General features: G+C 39.5%; 1 protein-coding gene across 1 annotated transcript in view; it reads right to left on the reverse strand.

The window, feature by feature from the left end:
* Positions 1–15,495: 15,495 nt before the first annotated feature.
* The window catches only part of arid3c (AT rich interactive domain 3C (BRIGHT-like)), a 96,911-nt gene continuing 86,137 nt past the window's right edge, over positions 15,496–26,269 (reverse strand). Inside the window, 4 exon segments of the mRNA XM_072387049.1 lie at positions 15,496–15,666; positions 16,990–17,079; positions 19,394–19,696; positions 20,852–21,093. Coding sequence (XP_072243150.1) covers positions 15,512–15,666; positions 16,990–17,079; positions 19,394–19,696; positions 20,852–21,093 — 790 coding nt within the window. The 3' untranslated portion in view covers positions 15,496–15,511.

A 26,269-nucleotide genomic window follows, 5' to 3' on the forward strand; every position in this document is an offset into this window, starting at 1 on the left:
GTGCGATAGGTGGCGCTGTACCCATTTCAACCATCGCTTATATCAACTATCGCTAATAGAGCCATTTCCAGCTGACCTCTTCACCACCAACAACAACAACAACAAACTCAGGTATTCGAGAAAGATTGCAAATGAAGAGCAAGAAGAAACTACGTTCCTCTACATCTGTGATGAGCTGGTTATGGCACAAACACAATGCACAACGGCGCATTCTCCATCGCGTTGTTTCTTTCTTTCTGACGGCAGCGACAGCAACAGTAATATCGTCTCCTTCGACTTCCGGGTGACAATCCCGGCAAAAAATCTCAAGCATGCGCAGAACTCCCAATCCAAAACGTGCTTCTGCCGTCTACATGCACGTTTAGTGTACATTTGGATCGAGTTATCTTGGGGTCTTAATCCGATCACGAGTAACACGAGCCGTTTTTTTGTCAGATTAAGGTGTCTACATAAACTGAAGAACTCAGTCTTATTGTAATTTAGTCATTAATCCGATCCGATGGCACTCCACTGACAGTATCATAAAGTAAAATGGTGTTCAATTCAATTCAATTTTATTTATATAGCGCCAGATTACAACAATTGTCATCTCAAGGCACTTGAGTAATATAGTCCAATTCAAGACAATTGGAATTAAATTCATTGTAATCATAATCCAATTAATTCATATAGAGCCAATTTAAAAAAAAATATATATATATATATATATATATATATATATCCTAGCTAAGGAAACCAACAGATTGCACCGAAACTTTCTGTTGTGCTGGGCAGGAAACCAAAGTTGCTAACTGCGGTGTTTCAGCTCCTGGGTTCTAACTGACTCAGATAAACATAGTTTTGAGTTTGTATGAAGGGTGAGTTCTTCCTTCAAAATTTAGTTTTCTTTTTATTGAGAAGAACTAACACCCATAGATTCTGAGGGTCTAATCTACAGGGGGAGTTGGAAATTAATATCTGTGAAGCTTGTTAAATCCATCCAGATTGATGGATTAGTTAGACAATGGAACTGACCATAGACTGTTGAGATAGAAACTCTTAAGTTTAATGTATTCAAATCATATCATTTGCATGACTAATCATAAATTTGATCAATTATTTCATTTTTACAAACTGATCATCCTCATTATAGGCTACATTATTTTTTATAGAATATTTTCATTTAATAGAATAGACATTGTTGTCCTAATCATTGATCATTGATCTACACTGTTCATGATGCATTCTAGGTTTTCATAATATCGTCAATATTAAAAAATCTGGGCTAATGTAGGTGGTTGATTCCTAGGTTAGCTAAAAGGTTAGGTGAAATAAAAATGCAGGAAATTTGTTTGAAAGTTGTTTAAACATTTTTAGGGACATGAGGACCCCCAGACCGCCCCACCAATTAGGTGTCCTCTGAAATTTTGCTACCCAGTTTAAAACATAATCCAGTGCCCATGTTGCCAAAACGTTTTCTCTCTTTCATTAGTTGTTTGCTCCATGTGGGAAAGCACAGTATTACCTACCTCATGGATCATTCTCTAAAATGACCATGATTCAGACACTATCCAAACTGAAATCTCACTTCAGAGAGGGTTTTCAAAAAATTTGTCTCAGTAATGTGAAATGAATGGATCAACGCTCATGTAGGTTATTTTTAACCTTAGTTAAATGTGCAACTCTGTTTGCAGCATTTTAGATAAGATATGCTAAATTTCTTGTTCTCAAAGAACATGCATTTTTTGTTTTTATTGTTTTTTTCCTCTTGTCCTGTCCAGCATTATGGCAGCAGAATTGTAATCTGAATACCATATATGCCAAACAGAGTTGCTTTGCCAAGGAAAGCATTATGAATGTAAAGCTCCCCTTTATGCCCATCAACTACTTATTTATTTAATTTTGTTACAATATTTAACATGTAATAGTGCCAAACCGGACCGGGGGACAGGGAAAGAGGAAGATAAAAGAAAAAGAAACAGAACAGAAATAGAAAGATACAAACAATGAAAAACCAGACAACCAGCTGCTACACCTGTAAAAACAAAACAGACGACAATCCACGGCCTCTGTGGGGAATCCAGCCTTAGCGCCACCAGGAGCACCTGAAAGCAGACAAGCAGAGAAAAAAACAAACAAAAACATCCATCCATTTTCTATACCGACAGTCCGTTAATCGGGTAGCGGGTGGGCTGGAGCCTATCCCAGCAGTCATCGGGCGAAAGGCAGGGTACACCCTGGACAGGTCGCCAGTCCATCACAGCAAACAAAAACAAACAAACAAAAACAAGCACAACTAGCAGCAATCACATACAACACAACTGTGGATAGATGACCTGAAACCACAGGATAACACATCAACTGCTTAGCAAGCATGCTACTGGGCTAATGAATGCGTGTGTGTGCATAAACATGCAATACACATGGCCCAGGTCCTACATGATAACCATGCTTAGTTATGAGTGTATAAGTGTACAGAGCACCGGGAAGCCCACCGCAGGGACAACCACGCATCCACCCAGAAGACTGCAGAGGAAGCCCCTGGACAGAGCCCCCATAAGCATAGGGCAGAGGCCCCCTGGGAATCAGGGGCAACAGCCCACCGACCCCTCCAGGCCCCAGCCACCCAGACATGGGCCATGCACCGGACCCGGGCCCCAGGAGCCCGAGCGTCCCTAAACCCCCCGGCAGAGGTCCCACCCAATACTCGAGATGGCCAGGCGCCCCAGACAGCCACAGTGGGTAAGCGCATACCCCAGTGCCCCTGGCCAAGTGCCCTGGGAGTCAAGACGTGCCCACAGGTGGGTGAAGCCGCGAGCAGTTGAAGACTTCTGCAGTTTTTTGGACGTTAACTACTGCATATTTTCACAGATTTCTACAATTTTGGTATCAAAATGTCACTACACCGGCTACACTACACCACCGGCTGTGCTGCAGAGGGGGGCAGGGAGAAAGCCAACTTCTCACATGTAGCCGTCCTACTACATGCCCGCTGGACCCAGTCCCTACTAATCTTCTCCAATCCATTGCTCCTACTGTAACTGCAGCAGCCACGCATGTGATTAATGCTTCACTGACATGGGGCACATTTCCTACCACATTCAAGCAAGCTCAGGTTACACCGCTGCTCAAGAAACCTTCCCTCCCTCCAACTCACGTGGAGAACTATCAGCCGGTTTCTCTCCTCCCGTTTCTGTCTAAAACCATTGAAAGGGCGGTCTTTAAGCAGGTCACTGATTACCTCTCACATAACAACCTCCTTGACCCAAACCAATCTGGGTTTAAAAGTAGACACTCATGTCACAGCTCTGTTAGCTGTGACAGAAGCCTTAAAAGAAGCCAGAGCGACAGCTAAGTCCTCTGTACTTATCCTGCTCGACTTATCGGCTGCATTTGACACTGTCAACCACAGTATCCTTTTGTCCATACTCTCCAGCATGGGCATCACAGGGAGAGCACACTCCTGGTTTGAATCATACCTCACTGGCTGGTCTTTCAAAGTATCCTGGTTTGGTCACACTTCTGCAGCGCACCACCTCGCCACAGGGGTCCCCCAAGGCTCAGTACTGGGACCTCTTCTCTTTTTCATATACACCAACTCACTGGGACAGATCATCCGATCACATGGCTTCTCATACCAATGTTATGCTGATGATACCCAGCTCTATCTGTCATTTCCACCTGATGACCACACGGTCTCAGCACGAATCTCAGACTGTCTCTCTGACATATCAACATGCATGAAAGCCCATCACCTCCAACTTAACCTCCCAAAAACTGAACTGCTTGTCTTTCCGGCCAAACCAACCATACAACACAGCATCTGCATCCAAACTGAATCCCTATCTCTGGCTCCATCAAAGGTTGCTAGAAACTTAGGTGCCATGATTGAAAACCAACTAACCTTCAAAGATCACATTACCTCGGTTGCTCGTTCGTGCCGCTTTGCATTACTAAACATAAGAAAGATCAGACCATACCTAACCCAACATGCCACCCAACTCCTGGTGCAGGCCATGGTCATCTCCCGCCTTGACTACTGCAATGATCTCCTAACTGGTCTGAAACCTCTGCAGATGGTCAAGAACGCGGCGGTGCGTCTGGTCTTACACCACGCTTAAGACAATCCACTCTTTTCATGTGTCGTCCCATGATGGTGGAATAACCTACCGAGCGCTACCAGAACAGGGGCGTCCCTGTCTATCTTCAAGAAGCTCTTGAAAACCCAGTTCTTCAGAGAGCATCTCCTATCCTAGCACTTTCCTTGTACTTCCCTACCCCCTCTATCTCTGCACTTTATCTTTCTGCACTTTCTTCTATGCCTGCACCTTATCTCTACTCTGTCACCTCTGACAGAGTCTGACTAGTGGGTTCTTTCTATGTACTTTATTGTTAGCTTTTTATATAGCTTGTTATATCTTCATTTGTAAGTCGCTTTGGATAAAAGCGTCTGCTAAATACAGAAACATAAATATAGACACACACACACATGTATATATCTATATGTATATATATATATATATATATATATATATAGAGAGAGAGAGAGATAGATAACAAAATAAAGTAGAACTGTCATAAGCCATCCTCTCTTTGTCCAATTGTTGCCAATATTTGCAAATTGTCCAAGTACTATGTAATGACTATGTAAACCAAGTTTAATGCAAATCCATTTAAGTTCCTTAAAATTGAAAATTCTTTACTGTTGCATTGAAAATTCTGAAAAAAACTCACCTGATTGGTATGGTGTTTAGCCTGATGTGAAAATAGTGGACTGAGATGGTGTGAGATAAAGACATTAGCCTAATTTACATATTTTGGTTAAAAGAAATTACATTGTATTTTGAAATGAAAAGATTGACATCAAATGTTTGTCAGCATTCAATGAATCTTTATTGAAAATGTAGGCCTAAGACATAGTATTTTCAGTGTTTTTCTTTAAAGTTTTAAAATCTGTAGTAATTTCATTAGTTTATTTTCTCCATAAGCAACCCCCACCTTGTCCAGTCTTTATGGAATTTATGAAATTTAAGACTCTCCACTGACCATTTATACAAAGTTTGGCGTAAATCTGTTCAGACAATTTTGTATTATAAACTACTGCTCCCCCTAGAATTTGGCAATTGCCACATTTGGTACAGATCATTAAGATGGAGTGGGGATCAAAGTTTCATGTTAATACCTATTACCACAATGGTAATAGGACACAATTTTTTAATTGATAGTTAGCAATAAAAATTTGAACGCACATGACTTCTGTTCTCATGCATAGATCAAATTTTCAGTCCAGTAACATCTTTCGGCTCTTCATTTGTTTTTATGGTGCAGAGTTTTGCCTAGATCAGTTTTAAACCCTTGGAGTAGGTAAAGAAAATAGATATCATAGCATATTTAGTATTGTAGAAAAAAAATAATTAGGCAGAAATGGATGGAGTGAGCGTGCATGGTTGTTTGTCTCGTTTGTCTCTATGTGGCCCTGTGATGGACTGGCGACCTGTCCAGGGTGTACCCCGCCTTTCGCCCGATGACTGCTGGGATAGGCTCCAGCCCACCCGCTACCCGATTAACAGATTGACGTTTTGGGTAGCCTAATATAAGAAAAAATAGGCTTTAATAGGCTATTAAAGGAGTTTGCATGTTCTCCCCGTGTATGTGTGTGTTCTCTCCGGCTTCCTCCCACCATCCAAAAACATGCATGTTGGGTTAATTGGTGACTCTAAAATTGTACTTAGGAGTGAGTGTGAGCGTGTGTGTGGTTGTTTGTCTTGTTTGTCTCTGTGTGGCCCTGTGATGGACTGACAACCTGTCCAGGGTGTACCCCGCCCCGTCATTCTGAAAAAAAGTGTCGGAATGACGGGACATTTGATAGAAAATTAAGTGTCGCCATTCTGACAATTTGAGGCCCATGTCGGTATAGTGGGATTTCAGAATCGTGCATGTAACCGAGAGTATCGATACTTTAATAAATAAAGTATCTTTCCTAAAACTGACATGTTTCGCAAACAACACCAGCTAAAATGAACCTCAATTCCAACTATTTACTCCACCCATTGCTCTGACAGCAGTGGAGATAAAATACAGTAATTTAGTGTGTGATAATGATGACAGTAAAAATGGATTTAAATCATAAGCATGAATTTATTTCTTCATATGTGGCAAATTAAATTGCAAAACAGGACAATCTTGTTCTGTATTTATCAAGTACATTTTTTAAACCCTGAGATTTGAAAGAGTACCATACACAACAAATACATTTGAACAACTAAAAAAAAAAACCATATTATTATGATATTAGAAACGCGGTTTACAGGAATAACATGGAAAACTTCCAGTAAGTTTTATTTTTCATCTCCAGCAGACCGAGCTTCCAGCCCTTTATATCAGCATTAAGAAGAAATAAACATGTGTGGGAATACAGTGTTTGGGTGACTGACTGTGTTATCTGTCAAACTGTCGTTCAAACTGAAAAAGACTACGGTTCTCTCGGCATAAAACCCCCCCCACGAAACTGTGTCAAAAACACATTTTATACTGGGAGCCCGCGGGTTCAAAGATAAAATAACAACCATGACATGATAAATGATAACGTTTTGTTGTTTTACCTTCAAATTTATCAGAAATTACGTATAGACTGTAGAATCTGCCACTCTGAGTGTTGTTCCCGATACCAGGGGAACAGATTATTTCAGGGGAACAGAATTTCTGGATGATTTCTGGGATGATGACATACGTCACTCATGTGAGCGCGCTTTGAGTGTATGCTCGTCCTCCAATCACAAAACCCGGCGGATTGTATTTATTTGAAAATCTCAACCTGGTGAGTTTTAATGTTTTTTGTTTTTGGAAACTTTCCTGGCTTTTTTATTGCGCGCTGCCTGTTTCATGCTCTTCCTTGCTGCGGTCTTGTTGCCTAATTAGCATACTTAATTTTTCGGAGGTGTGTTGTGACTCTTGGCTGCTGTGTGGTAGAATATGACTTTAGGACAACTTAACTATTAACTATACCGTCTCTCTATCTCTCTCGCTCTCTCTCTGTCTGTCTGTGTGTGTGTGTGTGTGTGCCTGCATGTGTGTTTCTAGCTGTGGGAGGGTGTTGTTTTATTGAATATATATTCACATTGAAATTATGGCATTGATTTGAGCCCCACCGCTGTGTGGGTGAGCCCTGCAATAGTACTCTGGTGCCGCCACTGCTTGCCTGCATTCAAAACTTGAGAGCCCTGTAACGTAAAACTTTCAGGACCTGTTGATTGTATTAATGTTAGCGACATACTGTATGAATAATTTGTATCTGATATTAAGGTGATATAAGGTTAAAATAGATAAAATGTTGGTGAATACTTGAAATTAAAGTGTCACTGCAACCAAAGCCATTTGTACTATAAATAATTGGATGAGAGTCGATAAGAGAACCGATAGGGAACCGAATTGATAAGCGATATCGATAATGGAACCGGAATTGCTAAATTCTTAACAATTCCCATCCCTAGCAATATCTCCAGCTGCATTAATGCAGCTCTTGAATTTGAGGTGCAAAAGTGTGTGTGTGTGTGTGTGTGTGTGTAAAATTCTACATAATCCCATCCGATACAATTATACACAGAATTAGGGCTTTCGTCCTCCTGACTCAGTGACTGAATTTGAATAAGAAGCAGACCTATCTATTGAAAAAAACATGTTTTTTTCCAGCTTCACCACTTTCTTAAATGTCTCCCAGCTGCATGCCTTTGACCCAGAGAAGTTGTACTGTGACTGAAATGTCTGGGTTCTTGATGATGGACTATGGGGAATATTCCAGTGGTTTTCTTGATTATAGTGCCTGTTGCAATCAAGAAAATATACATTATTTTTAACTGAGTGACTTAACCTAAAAATCCATCATGTGACTTTTATTTAGAAGGTGAGAGAAGCACATCTGTAACCAGGATGGATTCTTCAGGTTGGTGAAAATGCCATCGTTTAAATTTCTTTAGTTGAGCTGAGAAGTCTTGCCAGCCCTGAATTTTCAAGAATCTTTATTATTTTAAAAGATAAATGCTAATAAACCAATGTTGTATAATTACAAATATATTCATATCCAATGTTGTCGTTGCCCAGAGGATATTAGCCAATCACCACACAGTGTTGCCAATCATTTTTACAGACCTAAATCTGCCAAAACACTAGCAAGACATGGTTTTCAAGTAGGAACTAGGAATGCTGACCCAGAGTCTCACAGAAGCAGGTACTGAACCCAGGGCATCACAGTAGAAAGAAAAGTCAGTCTTGAAAAAAATGGTTTCTGAACAGAGGAAACTTTTCTTTTGGTATTTTTCTTTACATGGTACTGTACCACCATGGTATGGTTATATCACATTTTTATGAATTTAAAAAAAAAAAAAAACAGTTTTGTTGATTCCTTTGTTCTCCAGTGTATGTAGAAATTTAAATTTAACTAAAACTGAGACTTTTTGTCCTCTAGCTAAACCACGGATTCTAGCGAGATGAACCGATGCCATTCAAAGATATGGAATATTGCATTCACCTGTGAATGTAACACACTTCCATAAAGTGGTTTAAAAGTCCAGCACAGAATTTACAACATAAATAACATATTTGTGTGTAGTACTCACATATTGGGTTAATGACTGGTGAATACATGAACATGTTTAAAGCAAGTATGGATTTACAGATTTGAGCTCAGTTACTGTTGTCACTCTTAAAATACATTCAAACCTTTCTGATCTGAAAGCCTGATGGAAAACCAGTAATTACAGTAATCTGTCTATGCTCCTCTATACTTCTGCTCACCTGCTTATATTCACATGCTAACCGTCACGGTTTGTGCTGTGATTTCATGTGAGCAGCTCACCTCTGCGTCTCAGTTTAGTAGTTACTTGAGGTACTTATCTGTACTTGATTACCAGCACACACAAGCTGAGATGCAGTGTTTTGTTTGTAGTAGTTTCTTGACCATTTAGTTCAGTTGTCTGGTAGTGTAATGTAAATTTTAACACCTGTTCCGGTCAGCAAGGGTCAACTGGATCCCTCTGTGGTCAACTGCCTGCAGCAGAAATATTATAACCACACAGACTGAGCATGCTGGCATGCACCTGGACCAACCACCATTAAAAAAAAACAAAAAAAAAAAAACAAAAAAAAAACAGCATACCAGACTTAGTAGAGGAGGAGCAGAGGAACAACATGAACTGTTTTGATGAGGTATTTGCAGGAAAATGGTTGTTACTCACACTCTTTATAACATAGGCCATTGTAGACTAACATTATGTGCTGATGCGAGGGAAGCTTCTCCACTGCTGATCCAAAAGTTATCATGTACAGGACTACATGTACGTCTACAAACTCCTGATTGGTTTGCAAATGTGCAAACAATGGTCTGCAAAGTTGTGTTGTTCCCTCCCCAATTTATTTATTTATTTTAGCTAACTCAGTAAATACTTTTAAGCCTGGTCATCTTAGACTGTGTAGGTAGATTACTAGTCCTGAGATGAACTGGCAGCATGTCCAGCATGAACTCAGTACCTTGCCCAGTGTCAGCACTGACAGGCTCCAACACCATGATTTTCTTCTTGATAACAAACGTGTAATGCATGCACATGTACATGTGCAGATGAATGGAATAAAAGGGGGCCTGACACATAAGATCTTTTTTTTTTTTTTTTATTATAACCTCCATGGCCACCAGAGGGGCCCCAAACACTTGAAATGTTCCATAAGAGAACTTGTTTGTTCACAAATACACTTGCATGTAAACCAACACTGCTTCTCTTCTTTTTCAACTGACACCAACATACTATAAAATGTGATGAGCATTAATTGCTAGTGAGTGCTGTCCTCCATCTTATGTTCATGTAGATTGGATTAAGTTTAGCTTTGTTTCAATCAAAAAAATCTTTCCATGGAACCAGGTTACTTTAGGAAGTCATTTTATCTCCCTCATCTGCCACAGGAACCAGTTGCTAAACAGAATTATGTGGGAGGTAATACATTTGAGGTGGGGCTTGCAGCACTGGACACTTCTGAATTGACTATCCCCAGCATTTTATTCCTATTTTTCTATCCAACTTTCAATCTAGCTCTAAAATCTGTTAACTTTAAGTTGTACTGCTGATATAATAATAGATAATAATGATTGAGGACACAGAGCTAAGACTGTTATAAGAAAGTAGTTAAATGAGAGCAAACATTGTTTCACAGTGGCTAAGCTCCAAGACACAAATAAAAAACACCTGACCCCAAGTAGAGAAGTGTAACATGAACAGATTTGTAGGAATGGAGGTGACGAGCAGTGAGTGAGGAGAGCGCACATTACGAGCTGTAGTGGTTGAGATGATTCAGAGGGACAGGTAGCACACATTGTGAAAACAAAGCAGTGAGGCCAGAGTAATGAAATGTTCATCTGTGAATATGTAACATGATTTAGAGATAATACAGCAGAGTAGCAGTGCAGAGACTCTGACGAGTAAAGACGGGATGGAGCGGCAGACTTCGCTTTACTTAATTTACCTGATCTATCCTGAACTTTAGAGCGCAAAGGAAATGCAACAGAACAAGGGCTTAAGTGGAAGAAAACCCCCAGGGAAGTTCTGGGAGCTGTTGATTGAAATGCAACTTTTGACAAGTGTTCCTAAGTGTCATGCAAAAAGCTGTTTTGCTTTGTCAGCACAACTGACTACAAAAAACATTTACTTACTGTAGTGAAATTCCTTCAGAAAAAGCATTTTGTTTTCACAAAAAACACCAAGACAAAACATCTCAAATACAGTTTTATAAATTCTCAATTAAGACCAAGGACATACTTTTTGGCACGTTCTATAACAAATGAGGTAGATGTGTATCAAATAAAATATTATTTTCTTTGTCATAAGAACAAATAACATAAAAAAAATTAAATGGAAGTAAAACATTAATTTCAAATAGCTCTACAATGTAAATAAATGACATGTGAGGTATATTTTGTGTTTATACCTTATACATGCTGATGAGTGAGGTTTCTCCATTCAGAAAAACTCATCCCTCAGAAATGTATTAATTTCCATTACTTTGAGGAGATCTGAATATTTTAGCTAGATATCTAAATGAGGACCCTGGTCAATGCTTGTACAAGTTCAGAGCTGGCAACGTTTAGGTATACATTTTTTACCAAGGAACAAGTGAGGCTGAACTCTCTGTGCCCCACAGTGGACAGCAAAGAGACTGTGGTGGAAACTATGAACTCAGTGAAAGGGAAATATCATGTTTTTTGTAGATTGTAGATAAGAAGCCTTGATCACAACATCAGTTCAACAAGCTTGAATATTCAAACAAGCAAACAAGCAAACAAACTCTGTCCACAGTGGAGTTATTGGGGAAATGTGAGTGATATGCAATAATATGACAGAATATCAGTGCAAGGTGATATGGGAGAACACGTTGATTTTGTGCATCAGTCAATATACATTCCAATCTAAAAAACATTATGAGCATACTGCTGGGTGCCTCTCCTTCCCTGTTACAGACATGTCTGGATATGAATGTAAAAGTAAAGTGACCCACCCACAGTACAATGTTCTCACTTCAATAAACATGAATATTATGTGTTGCATGTGTGAAAGGGGCTTTAAAAAGATTTTTCAACAAATTCAGTTGAGTTGAATGCATTATCTGCAGTATAAAACATAATACATATTAATTCAGAATGCAGTCAAATGCTAACACTGCTAATTTAAAAACCTATATACCTTCAAACTGTCTGCTTGTTTCCCTCATAGTACAAACAATTAGAATACAGAATATGTTTTTGAAATCATAAAACAGAAAACAAAAGGAGAAGTTGTGTGATGTTAAGATACAAGTGCATTACTTAACCCTTACATGCACGATGTCCAGTGAGTGGACGGAAATAAAAATGTATTTTTTATCATAATAAATGTTTGGATTTTTTTGTCAAAGTTGCACATAGGCCACTAAATTGGATGTTAAAGCATCATGTTTTCTGTGTCTGTTCCTCAGATGCACAATGTTCACTCCATGTGACATTTTAGCAACTCCTTAAGTAATTGGTGTAAATAATAATAATAATTATAATAATTTGTATGCATAAAGATAAATGAAAGTACTTGGGGAAAAAAATCCTGGCTGAGGCTTTCATAATTCGTGCACGAAAGGGTTAAAAAAGAAACTTTAAAAATGACCACATATAAAAGCAATTCTTGACTGTATATCCTTATGTCTTGCATGTATTAATGCTCAACTCCTCCGCTGCCAACGGGATAGAGTGCCCAATTCCTCCCTCTCAAAGGCCTGTCTCAAACAATCACAGCCACTTTTTGACTCCGTTGATTCATTTATTTAATTTTCCACCAAGACAACATCAATTGATTCTTTTTACCCAACAGCAGTTTCAGATTTATTTTGTAAATGTCACTAATAGTTTCTACACTCTGGTGGTCCTGGCTTCAGTCAGTGATTTCTTCAAAGAACCATACAATTTCATTAAGTACTGGACTCAGTCTAAGCAGAGATATTATTAGTATTTCAGTAATCTTATCTGCAATATTTTCCCAACTGTTCAAGGAGATATTCCCCTTTATCAATACTTCCATATTGGATTTGATCAATCTGTCTTTGTTGACAGGATATGTACCACAAACATTTAAGGCTGCTGTAAATAAATTTATTAAAAAGACCTACTCTTCATTAAGGACTGTTTGCTAATTATCGACCTATATCCAATCTCTCTTTTATGTGTAAAGTTCTTGATAAAATAGTTGCAGCTCAACTTTGTGATCATTTACATAGAAATAATCTGTTTGAAGAGTTTCAGTCAGGATTCAGAGTGCATCATAGCACAGAAACAGCACTGGTGAAAGTTACCAATGATCTCCTCTTAGCTTCTGATAGCAGACTTGTTTCTGTGCTTGTCCTGTTGGATCTCAGTGCTGCATTTGATACGATCGATCACAGCATTCTGTTACAGAGACTTGAACATGTTATTGGGATTAAAGGAACTGCATTAGGCTGGTTTAAGTAATTTTTATCTGATAGATTTCAGTTTGTTCTTGTAAATGAAGAATCTTCCTCACACATTGGAGTTCCTCAGGGTTCTGTGCTTAGACCAATTCTTTTAATTTTATACATGCTTACATTGGGTCATATAGTTTAGTCGTATAGTTTAGTTCTTCTGCTTCTAAATTCTGACAAAGCTGAAATTGTTGCCTTTTAACCTGAGTCTGATCTAACTGTCTAGCTATATAGTTACTCTAGATGGCATTTCCTTGGCCTCTAGTACTACAGTGTTATTTTTGACCAGAATCTATCCTTTGACTCGTATATAAAACTGGTTTCCAGGACTGCCTTCTTTCGCTTTTATAATATTGCCAAAATCAGGAACATCCTGTCTCAGGGTGATGCAGAGAAACTAGTTCATGCATGTGTTACTTCAAGATTGGACTACTGTAATTCCTTATTATTGGGCTGTCCCACATATTCTCTGAAAAGCCTCCAGCTGATCCAAAATACTGCAGCCAGAGTTCTGATGAGAACTAACAGGAGAGATCATGTTTCTCCAGTTTTAGCTTCTCTTTATTGGCTCCCTGTTAAATTCAGAATAGAATTTAAGATTCTTCTTCTCACATATAAAGCTCTTAATGACCGAGCTCCATCATATCTTAAAGATCTCATTGTAAGATATTTTCCTAACAGAGCACTTTGCTCCCAAACTGCAGGTTTACTTGTTGTTCCCAGAGCTTCTAAAAGTATAATGGGAGGCAGAGCCTTCAGTTATCAGGCCCCTCTCTTGTGGAATAAGCTGCCAGTAAATGTCCGGGAAGCAGACACCCTTTCCACTTTTAAGATTAGATATAAAACTTTCCTATTTGATAAAGCTTATAGTTAGGGATGGCTCAGGTCATCCTGAAACATCCCATAGTTCTGCTGCTATAGGCCTAGACTGTCAGAGGGAAACAGTCATATTTAGTGTATATATGCTAACATTTCACTGTAGATTACCAGAGGGTTTATCAAGGGGTTTATAAACAACCTGATTAAGGAGTCTTTCAGTTTGAGCCCATGTGACCACAGCTACTGTCTGCCACAGGACCCTCAGCTGTTGTTGTTCAATGTCTGTTAAATTCAATAGGGTTCTCAGCCATTGGATCTTTAAAAAACAGAACAATCAAAGTTCAAACCAACACAGCTGAACCACAATCACGTCACATATGAACAATTTGGACTTTGATTTATCAGTCCTATTAATCTTTGCACAAACCAGAGTGAAACTGTCCTCAGAGAAAGTCTCCACCTTCCTCAACTCACATCAGTTTTGTTTATCTTGAACAGCTGATGCCATAAGGTGGAGCTCTTCCATCAGCATTGAGTGGCACCTGTTACACTGACACCACAGACTTTTCAAATGTCTTCAGTCTTATCTTCACTTCTTTGCAGGGCTTGGGTAAAGATTGAATGGTGGTCGCATTTATCCAAGTGTAATGTGCACTGGAGCTGTTCAGGATCCATCTCATGTCACTCCTCCATCACAACTTTGCCACATGTAATACTATGAAAACAAAAGACATCTTGAGTCTCTTCAGCATCACATCTATACATTCAAAGCCAATGTTAATGTAAGCCAAACAAGTCATTTTAGTTGGGTTTCACTTTTGAGATACTTGTGTTTCCACATTTTGGGATCTCTAATTAACACAATCATTTATGTAGTGATCAAAAAAGCTTGTTACTGTGATGAAGAACTTGTCAGCAAGTGAAACTTAATTTAAAAAAAAAATCTTTTTAAAAAAAGCCTGACTTATGTTGTCAGCAGCCTCCAATAATAAAAGGCCTCTGGGTAATGTAAAACTCATGGCCATACTGGTCATGCATATAGAGTTGTGTAGCTTTGACTCTTTACTAACACTATAGCTGAGTCTGGAGAACTAAACAGACACAGTTACTGAAGGGTTACCGTCAGAATAATTCAGATATGGTGAAAACTTTTACAATAATTTGGGAGACTGCCTGTAGCTAAGTATTCTTGACAACATGTGATAAGCATGTTACACACGTTTACACACTAAAAAAAATACCTTTGTGCCAAGTTCACACTATAAACACCACCCCTGTCTCTCCACTGTACTTGTTCTGTTCTTATAGGATGCACACAGACATGACTCTTTCCAGCCTCCACGTGTTGAGACATAAGTCCTATTCAGGAGTTTCTAATGACAACATACTGGTAAGAAGTTTAGACTGTCAGTCTAAAGAATACATGATGTCTGCACGTGTTCATGCTGTAGTCCTCAGGTTGGTGTTAAACTCACCCATAATTCTGGATTTGTTAAAGCAGCACAAATTTATTTTCTTCTTTGGTATCTGCAGGAAGCAGTGAGTTTCAAAAACTGTAGTTTCTTGTTGATGATTAACTATTCAGCTCTTTTGAGCGAGCAGAGGATAGTTTAGTTTCATCCAGGCTACTTCTTAAATTGATGGGTGACCACAGTTTAACTATTTCACACTGAGAAGATGTTAGATGAGGAGATTAAGGAAGACACGGTACTTAAAGGGAGGAGTTTATGTGCCCATGGAGTGAGGATGAGGAGCAAGTGGGCTGAAAATGTGGAGAACTTGACTTTCCCTGAGTCTTCCAGTTGCTGTGTTTCCCACGATGTCCTGTCATCACTGATATGGTCGACTGTTGAGCAAACAGGACACCTGAGGAGCAGACATCAAGTCAGACTCACACTGTCCTGTCTTCACTTCTTTCAGAGCAACATTTACTTTAGCGTGTTTTCAACAAGTGTCTCTCACACTTCTGCCCACCACATCTTTTTCTTACACAATACATTCTGGGCAGCTTTTATTATAATAAAAAATATAATTATTTATTATAATAAAATAAAAACTGAAAACCCCCTTCGTACAGTGCAGGTAGGGTTAGAAAATGGGCATGTTTGATGCCTTAAACCAGTGTTTCTCAATTCCGGTCCTCATGACCCACTGCCCTGCACGTTTTCGACGTTTCCCTCCTCCACCACACCGGATTCAAATGATCAGCTCGTCATCAAGCTCTGCAGTGGCCTGATAAGGAGCCATTCATTTGAATCAGGTGTGGTGGAGGAGGGAAACATCGAAAACATGCAGGGCAGTGGGTCATGAGGACCGGAATTGAGAAACACTGCCTTAAACTGATAATGGTAAAAATCATATTTATGCAATGGCGCTCACCTAGGGAAAGATGGAAAAATGACTAGGCTGTTAAAAAGAAAGTCCTTATTTATCTACAAACACAATTTTCTTTAAAGATGTTGCACTTGCATATGTGTAGAAGCTTAAGCTCATTGTATTAAAGCAGTACTCAAAGTGTGGAACTTCTTACAAATACTGTACAGTTAGCAAGTCATTATGAAGTACAATTATGTGGACCGTCCAATATACAGTATATTTAATATCATGATGTCATGTCCATTCATTAGCAATGAATTAGAATTGTGCCTCTCTTCTGTGATGTAGAAGTGAGATGGCGACTGCACATCTGCCCATTCTGGACAGCATCATACAGAGAGTCAACTGCAACCTTCTATAGTTCAGCATGTGCAACTCCAAACATGAAGACACATTAAAGTGAGTGTCAGCTTTTGGCCATAACAGGTTGATCATGTGAAAAACTGTGCTCTCCAAATACACTGTCTCTCAGAAAGACAAAACAGTTATGATGTGATGGCCATCAAGTTCATGTGCTGATATGAATGGCCTCTGAAAAAGCAGATAGCTATTCAAGGCACAAACTACCTTAGTGTACACTCACACACGCACACTCACACACACACACACACCAACAACAAGCTCCATCGACCTCAAATCCACAGGCCCAATTTTGAGATATTTAACTTTTAAACTCTATTGGGCTGGCACTTCATCATGATGGATTTTATAGCAAAGACATCAAATTGCGTAGAGGACTAAGCACCAGGGTGCTGCTATAACTTATTGAATTTCCTGCCTGCAATTACACCAGCAAACGGCCCCTCTATTTACCTGTGTAGACAACTCCATTTATTTCTATTGACATGTTGATGCTGCTAATGCCGTTGGTAGACAGGTTCAATGCAGTCTCTTGTCTATCATCTGTCAAGAGAGGAGGCACAGAGGGAGAGAGAAAAACTCAATATGAGCATTTAGAAAGGGAACAGAAGAAGCAAGAGGAGTATTGGTGATGATTCAGAGAGTGACAGGACAAGGAGAGCTTTATTAAAGAGTTGTGGGGATTACGAGGTGTCGAAAGATGTTACAGCCATTTGTTCATGTGAATAATGGATAACTCCCATCGCAACTTACAGATGGTAAACTTAATAAATGTGACTATATCACATACACTAGAAATCTTTGCAAATAATTTATTTGAGCAGGGAAAACAGAGCAAGCTCTTAGTGGTCTTCTGCCATAAAACATTACAAAACTATGAGCTTAAACCAAATAAATCACACAGTGATCTCAGCAACCTGGCATCAAATAAGGCAATCTGGAAACATCTAAGCGCATCTGGGTGGAGACAGGTAATAGTGGGTGCAGTAATCTTTAAATTGCAGTATTTATTTTTTAGACCCAGATCTAGACGACTAGCATGGGAATTAACCTGAAGAAGATTATCCCTCATTTTTCCATCACACACTGAGTGCAAACCTGCTATTATAACTAATATGAGAGAGGCAGTCATGCAGACAGAAATTATATCACACTTGAGCAGGTAGGCCTCTTATTCTTCCTTTAGCCTCTATCATTAAGTCAGATGTGACTTATGACTTGTCATCAGCTATGCTGGCTGCAGCTAAAGCTCAGCCACATTTTTACTCATGATGAGCTAGATTTTGGTGGGAGCCAAGAAACACTATTTCTTCAAACATCTATGTAGAAGACTTAATACTATTATTATTATTTCAACAAGCTCCAACAATAAAACATGTCTGGTATAGAGCTGGATTTTGACATTCCCCCTAAAAGAGTAGGATCACGAGAGTGATACTTTTTCTCTCAAAATGTTGTTACTTCCACATACTACCCGTGGCTCTTAGTCCTACTGGTTCCTAATGAAGACTTACAACTTCAAATTATCACTATTATATGGCATTATTGGGATTAAATTAGCCATATTAGGCTGGTTTGAGTAATTTATCTGATAGATTCCACTTTGTCCATGTAAATGAGGAATCTTCCTCGCACACCAGAGTAAGTCATGGAATTTCACAAGGTTCTGTGCTTGGAGAGATTCCTTTCACTTTATACATGCTTCTTTTAGACAGCATTGCTGTCTAATAATACTGTCTAAAACTGGTATGTTGATGATACTCAGCTATTCTTATCTAGAAAAAGAAACAAAATTATTATGTCAGTCCAACCAAAACTTGACCTTTTAAAATGCATTTTAACTGAAATTGTATAAAATCTAAGCTCTAGAGGCTGGACTAACACACAGAGACATTGCAGTTGGGGTTTGAATCACTCTGCATAAAATACGATTAACTGGACTCAAGGTGCATTGTACATGCTTTTTGGAAATTTCTGCTGAAGGTCTCTTCGTATTAAAATAGGATCTCCTGGTCACCTGCATGCACATGCTCAGGATGGGGACTGAATCGAAATAAGGTTCAGTTGAGAAAAAAATTATACAGTTTAAAACCTATTGGTTTGCACTCTGACATAGCAGCAGACACTATGATTACTGGTTTGGGTTGGGCAGGTGGGTGGGTTTTAGGAAGGAGGTATTTTCAACATGTTTGGCTATAGTTTTGCACATCCTTAACTCCTAACCAATGAACTTTGCTACCAATATAATGCTCAAAGTCAGAAGAACTCCAAAAAACCAGCACCAGTGATGTGGTGCGGTTCATTATGAGAGGGCTAATTTGGCTTGTTTTGCTTTTAGAGATATCAAGTAAGGGGGCATAGCTAACAGTCACACAGATTTTTATTAAACATATATCTTGCTGTATTTTGTTTCTTTATCTTAGAACCAGCAAAGGAGATTATTTTCCAGGTTTGATTAAACAAAAACTGCTGAAATTATATTCCCGGGCCATTTGTCTGCCCTGGTCTAACCTTGGTTCAATGTGGTTATCAGTTGTTATCGCAGCAAAGCCGAAGAAGCTTTTGACTAAATACACTATGTTTAATCATTGTGCTATGAATAGGATGTGTTGTCCATTATGTTGAGCAGTTTGTGCAACAGTCTCCTTTCTACAGTGATCTCCAGGGACTCCAGAGCAGTGTTCATAACTTTATATGAGTCACTAGCTATTTCGCTTAGATAGCATTAAAATCTTGTTTAGAAATTTCCTATACAACCCTTGATACTACTTACTGAAAATTATCAATCCCAGAGAACACAAAGAAATAATAAAAAGTACAACGTGCGCCTCATGTAGCCTTCCACTAAGTATCTCACCTCTGTTGTTGACTTTGATGTTTAGGGGTAGTTGGGTGGCCATTGCTATCAGGTTCTGCTGAAAGGCATTCTCCATGATCTTCTGCTGCTCCTCTGCAACCATCATCATCTTCTTTTGTGGTGGTTCCGTGCTTACCATCTTTTCTTTGAGCTGCCCCAGAGTTGCTGTCTGAGCCGCTGCTGCTTGGGCAGCAATGGCTGTTGCGTGGTGGCCGCTGGGTGACATATGGATGGCCACCCTGCTGGGCAAGCAGCTAGCCGTGGGATCCTCTGGAGAGACCAGTACAAATTAGAAGGTCATAACTCTATCTATATGCTTACACAGTACACATTTAAGGTCCTGTAAGTCTGTCTGATATTGCTCCGCTATAAAGATATTTTATATTTTACCTTTGTTTTCATTGTACTATAGTAAAAAGATTAATACATTTACATGCTTTATGAATGAGATTTGGTTTTAAAAGAATAACAAGAAATATGTATGGATATTTAAGAGCACTGCAATCTGTTTAAAATTTTAGGTCATAATGCATGTGCTATATATCTTTTCTCCGTTATACGTACGTAAAGTTTCTTCTTAGAATATTATTTGAATAACAATTACAATATTGTTATTATAAAACAAACAGTCAGTTATCGCCTGTCTTGCATTCCCAAGTTCTGCACGCTCAACTAAAAGGTGTCCACCAGGGCGTCATGTTTCTATTGCTGCTGATTAATCAGAGTCAGGGACAATCATACAGTACACCTCTGACTCCTGCAAAGTCATCAGACATGACTAAATGCAGATTGCACCCTTCCCCCACTGCAGGGGATAGGCAGATTTTGGAGGTATTAGTAGGTTTGTCATCCAGAATGAACAGGACTGTAATGTTTAACTTGTTTAACTGTGTTCCGCTAAAAATAATAAAATAACCTTTTCTATAATTCAGAAACAGCTGTTGTGCCATTTCACTCATCAGTAAACAGCTCAAGCTTCCAAAGTTTTTGCTGTGTCTTTGAAACTGAGAAAATCCTGCAGGATGTGTCCTCTTTGATAGGAATGATCACATTATTTGCGAGTTATTTGAGCATGATCTGATAAAAATAGGGCAGTGAATGTAAAATCTAATTCTGACTCACAGCGGCAGGGTAATCAAACCGCAAAAAATCCATCCATTTTCTATACCTGCCTAATCCAATTCAGGGTCGGGGGCGGCTGGAGCCTATCCCAGCTGTCATTCGGCGAGAGGCGGGGTACACCCTGGACCTGTCGCCAGTCCATCACAGGACCACATGAAGTCAAACAAGACAAACAACCATCCACGATCACACTCACTCCTAGGGTCAATTTAGAATCACCAATTAACCTAACATGCATGTTTTTGGGCAGTGGGATGAAGTCTATTCTATAAGAATCTATTTTTTCATCTAGACATTTTTTAAATAGTTGTCTCTTCCATGTTTATTATGTTTTACCTGTCTTCACCACATGTGTCTGGGAATTATGACCACTGTTGTGAGTGAGCATAGGGAAGTGAGACTGTATCTTTGGTGAAGAGAGGAGGGCTGGAGTGCCCACAGGAGAGTAGTTGAAGATGACAGATCCATAGCTTTGCCTACGGCCCTCCCTTCGGTTGCTGTCGATTGCTGCCTGAAGCTCTCCAGGGGAGCTTAGTCCCCGCTTTTCACATTCATATGGGTAGAGGTACTTCATGTACCTACAGAAAAAAGACATAATATCAAATGGTTAACATAGCTTTTTTTGTCTCAAATCACTTTGTGACATGTTGTCAAACATCAATCAGTCAATTCAATTTCGAGTCCAGTTGTCTTTGGTGTGATGATTAAGTATAGTTTATAAATTATGATAAAACTCAAATAGTTCCTCTGTCCACCTCAACTTTAATATCAGCAGTTCTCTTGTTACCAATCACAATCCAATTTTACCATTAAAGATTTAATTACATTGGTACATGGACCCTTTACTCTAATATAATGTGTCACTAATAAAGTCTGAACATTTAAAACAATATCTGAATATCTGCAGCAAAAGGTTTTGCAGTATATCCCACAAACTGTCAACGGGGACTTCTGCCTCACTTTCAGAGTACAATGTAAGAGTGGGAGAGCATCATAAGCACACTGACACACACCAAGTGAGTGGAACATGGCTTCCGTTTAACTAGCTGGCCCACCTGCCGGGATGTCCAGCTCAGATCAACTGTAGGAGAGGGAAGTGTATGCACACTTCTTATTGCCTGAGAGGTAAACACAAAACAAATCTGATGACCAAGGCTGATGCGGTTCACAAAGCACCGTGAGCTCTTCCGTCTGGACATCATTTGGACTTTGTAAGTAAAAGGTACATTGGACCATTGGATCAAGTCTGAATACTCAGCTGGTAGGGAGTAATGGTGAGTCTTTGGATGCTATTACAGCTAACACAACAACAACATCACACAAAATAAGGACACATATATATCATTATGTACGAATGTCAAAGTGACTGCTTTGTACACTAGAGTTGCAATAAAACATACCAACAGATCTGTATTTAACTAACAAATGTGTGCCTGACTTGTATATCAAAGTAAAGTAAGTAGTGACACAAAAATTACCAAAATGTTTTCTTGCTTTGTTACAAAGTAACAAACATACAGTTGTTCCCTGGTCTTTTTAAATATCTTCAGTTATTTGATTATTATTTGACTGTAGCGAACTCAAGTGTGGAATTTTAATTAACTTAAGATTTTGGAAATCTCCCACATTCCGGTGTGGAGATGTTCGTGTGTAAGGACCAGAGATCCTTAAATTTACAACAACCTTTGCCCATGAAAGCATTTTGGGGGAGTTTCTCAGCCCCTCTCTCTACAGACCTGTGCCATAAATTTAGGTAAATGCATTAATAGCTTAGTGCTAACTAAGCTGAACAAACAACGGACTCTTTCAGGAGAGTATTGGGGAAAACCAGAACAGGACCCTTCTGACCCTATCTGGGTCAAAGTAAACAATGGTAACAGTTTGCCCTGACTCTGATTCAAGCCAGAGACAGTCGCAGCATGGATCTCTCAAAAGGATCTCACCCAGAATCACTTTTTAGCTGAATCTTGAAACTGTATTAAATGTGCTTTATATCTTTGTACAAGTTCTTTCATGTTCTCAGTGAAATCCAAAGCTGCATTTTAAGACCTTTTTCATGATCGTACGTGGAAGGATACAGAAGAAGTAATTATTTTGGAAAATGACTGATCTAGTAATGCGCTAGTGGGGGCAATATGTAAATGTAAATGTAATTTATTTATACAGCCCTTTACAACAATCCATTTCGGTGTACCAAAGTGCTTTACATCAGATAATAAATAAAGAAAAGAATAAGTACAAAACAATAAAATAACAGTAAATGCAATAAAATACAGCAAAATTGAAAAAGAGTCACCATACTACTGGGTATTAAAAGCCATCTGAAATAAATATGTTTTTAGCCTAGATTTAAAGAGGCCCAGGTCAGAAATAAGACGCATCTCGGGGGGGAGCTTATTCCAGAGCCTGGGGGCAGCAACGGAAAAGGCTCGGTCACCCCAGTGCTTGTATTTTGACCTGGGCACTTCCAGCAAAAGTTGATTTGTTGACCTCAGAGCTCTACCAGGATAACGGACAGTTAAAAGCTCAGGTAAATACAATAGGGCGAGGCCGTTAAGAGCTTTAAAAACAAACATTAAAAGTTTAAAATCAATTCTATAAAAGGACAAGAAGCCAATGAAGGGAGTTAAGAACAGGAGTGATATGCATACGTCTGTCAGTGTTGGTTAAAAGACGGGCAGCAGCATTTCGCACCAGTTGAAGGCGACTGAGAGAAGTCTGGGAGACGCCGACATAAAGTGCATTGCAGTAGTCTAACCTTGAACCTATTAGGGCATGGAAGGCTTTCTCAAGGTCATAACGGCTTAAAAACATTTTCAATTTGTCCAGGAGACGCAACAGGAAAAAACTAGTCCTGACAACATTGTTAATTTGTTTGTCAATCTTCAGATGACTGTCAAAAGTCACTCCCAGATTTCTGACGGTTTAACTGAGCTTTGAAGACAAGGTGCTAAAGTCAGCCGTCACAGTATCCAATACAAACAAACACGATACATTCAGTTTTGTCATCATTTAAATGTAGAACATTTTGGGCCAACCACTGCTTAATATCAGCAATACAATCAAAGAACATTGTGCACTGTTACTATTTGGCTTCACTGGCAGATAGATTTGTAGATCGTCTGCATATCAGTGAAAAGAAAGGTTGTGCCTGGCTATAATTGACATAAGTGGTAACATGTATAATGAGAAGAGGATAGGGCCAAGACTAGATCCTTGTGGGACTTCACAGGAGAGAGGAGCAATGGAAAAGGACAGGTCACCAACCATAACGGACAAGGTTCTACTGGATAAGTAAGATGTAAACCACTTCAATGCAGTGCCATGGATGCCAACATAATTACTTAGACGTAATAGGAGGACTGCATGGTCCACTGTGTCAAAGGCTGCTGTGAGATCAAGCAGCACTAAGGCAACAGGGCACTTGGCATCCACAGACAGAGCAATATCACTGTGCACCTTTAACAGTGCAGACTCAGTGCTGTGACGAGACCTAAATCCAGATTGGAACTTCTCAAGAACAGAGTTATCATCAAGAAAGGACTGTATTTGTATAAAAACAACTTTTTCTAAAACCTTAGAAAGAAAGGGCAGATTGGAAACAGGTTTAAAATTTGATAACATTGAGGGGTCAAGATTAGGCCTATTAAGAAGGGGCCTGACCACAGCATGTTTAAAGGCAGCTGGGACAGTTCCTAATCTAAGGCAGGAGTTAATAATAAAAATAGGAGACTGGGCCCCACAGTATTAAAAACCATTTTCAACACGTTGGCATGGACAATATCCAATAGGCAATTTGTAGGTTTCAGAGATTTCACTACGTCACAGAGAGAAGAGAGGGAAACCAGCTCAAACTGATCAAACACAGCAGAATGAGTTGGGACAACAGGCAGATCCTTATTTGTACTCAAAATAACACTCACTTAGTGTCTGTTCTGACAGAATCAACTTTGTCAACAAAATAAAGAAGAAAATTCTCACAAGTGGCTATCGATACATCAGTCACAGCAGAAGGGTTAACAACAGCATTAATTGTATCGAATAACACCTTAGGACAATGACTGCTGCTAGAAATAATATTAGAGAGGTACTGAGATTTTGCTTCACGTACGGCTCTCTGATAATCAGTGAGACAGTCCCTTAACATTTCCAGAGACACATGCAGTTTGTCCTTCTTCAATCTGCGTTCCGCCTGCCTGCAACATTGCCTGATAGCGCGGGTGGTGTCGTTCAATGAGGGGTCTGTTCTTGGCTTGACAGATTTTTGCCTAAAAGGGGCAATAGTGTCCAGAATGATGGGATGGAGCAAAGGTTTGTTCACTGGTTGGGGGGCTATCCATTCAAAAACAATAGGGAGATGATCTGAGATTGCAGTCTCAGAAATGTCTTTCAGGCAGTGTTTCTCAATTCCGGTCCTCATGACCCACTGCCCTGCATGTTTTGAATGTTTCCCTCCTCCACCACACCTGATTCAAATGAATGGCTCCTTATCAGGCCACTGCAGAGCTTGATGATGAGCCGATCCTTTCAAACGGGTGTGGTGGAGGAGGGAAACGTCGAAAAAGTGCAGGGCAGTGGGTCATGAGGACCGGAATTGAGAAACACTGCTTTAAGGGAAACTGAAAGTCCAGAAGAAATAACAAGGTCCAATGTGTGTCCCAGATGGTGTGTTGGTTTATCCACGAATTGAATCAAATTAAAAGTTTCCAAAAGGCTTTTGAAGTCTGTGGCGAATTGGTCAGATGGGCAACAAACGTGAACATTGAAGTCCCCACAGATCAAGATCTTGTCATATTTTGGGAGAATGTCAGCCAGAAACTCAGAGAACTCATGAATAAAGTCCTTATTATATTTCGGAGGGCGATAGACAACTGCACACAACACGGGACTTGCGAACTCTACCGCAAACAATTGCAGTTCAAACGAGGAGTATGTACCTGTGGGAAGAAGCCGACATTTAAAATTGGTATTGAACACAGCAGCAAGTCCCCCTCCTCGCCCCGACACTCTCGGGGAGCTGAAGAAAGAACAGTTGGATGAAAGAAGCTCAGAGAATGCACTGTTATCACCTGGTTTAAGCCAGGTTTCAGTCAACAGGAGGAAATCCAAGGAATACGAAGTAAAAAAGTCATTTCGGATAAATGTCTTATTCGCAACGGATCTGGTGTTGATGAGAGCCATGCGAACCAAACGCCGATCCGTCTGTTATGTTATATGATCATAATAGTACTGAATAGTTAAACCCAAAATGAAGTCAGCAACTTGCATGATATATGACATTTATATTAAATAATGCAACTGTTAACCAATGCTTCAGCTGTTTCTTATTGTATTCTGTGTTTAACACAGGAAAATAACATTGGTTGGTTCGTTATTCATACGTCATAATTTTACAGATATCCATCTGAATTTTGATGCTCAGAACCATCATGTTATGTTGTTTTGCTGTCTTTATGTCCTAAGTGTATGCTATATCTTTACCCTTTATATCTTAACAAGTTATGGTGTTTTTAGAATCCTCTGAACAAATGTTTATGAAACGGAGGAATACAGGAGTCGAATTCCTTTGACGCAAACCTCTTTGCAGGTCGCCTTACAAAATACGCCCAGGCAGACGTCACAACAGTTTCAGGCATACCATTGGCTGAAAGTGTAGCGGAGGCCTACGTCATGCCCCGCCTCCGCGAATCAAACTCCGGAAACCGCGAGGAAAAGTAGAGTAGAAGGGAGACAATTGGAGAGAGTAGAGAATTG

This window comes from Leuresthes tenuis, unplaced genomic scaffold (genome assembly GCF_036924035.1).
Source record: "Leuresthes tenuis unplaced genomic scaffold, fLeuTen1.0.hap1 SCAF_6, whole genome shotgun sequence".
Lineage (NCBI taxonomy): Eukaryota > Metazoa > Chordata > Actinopteri > Atheriniformes > Atherinopsidae > Leuresthes > Leuresthes tenuis.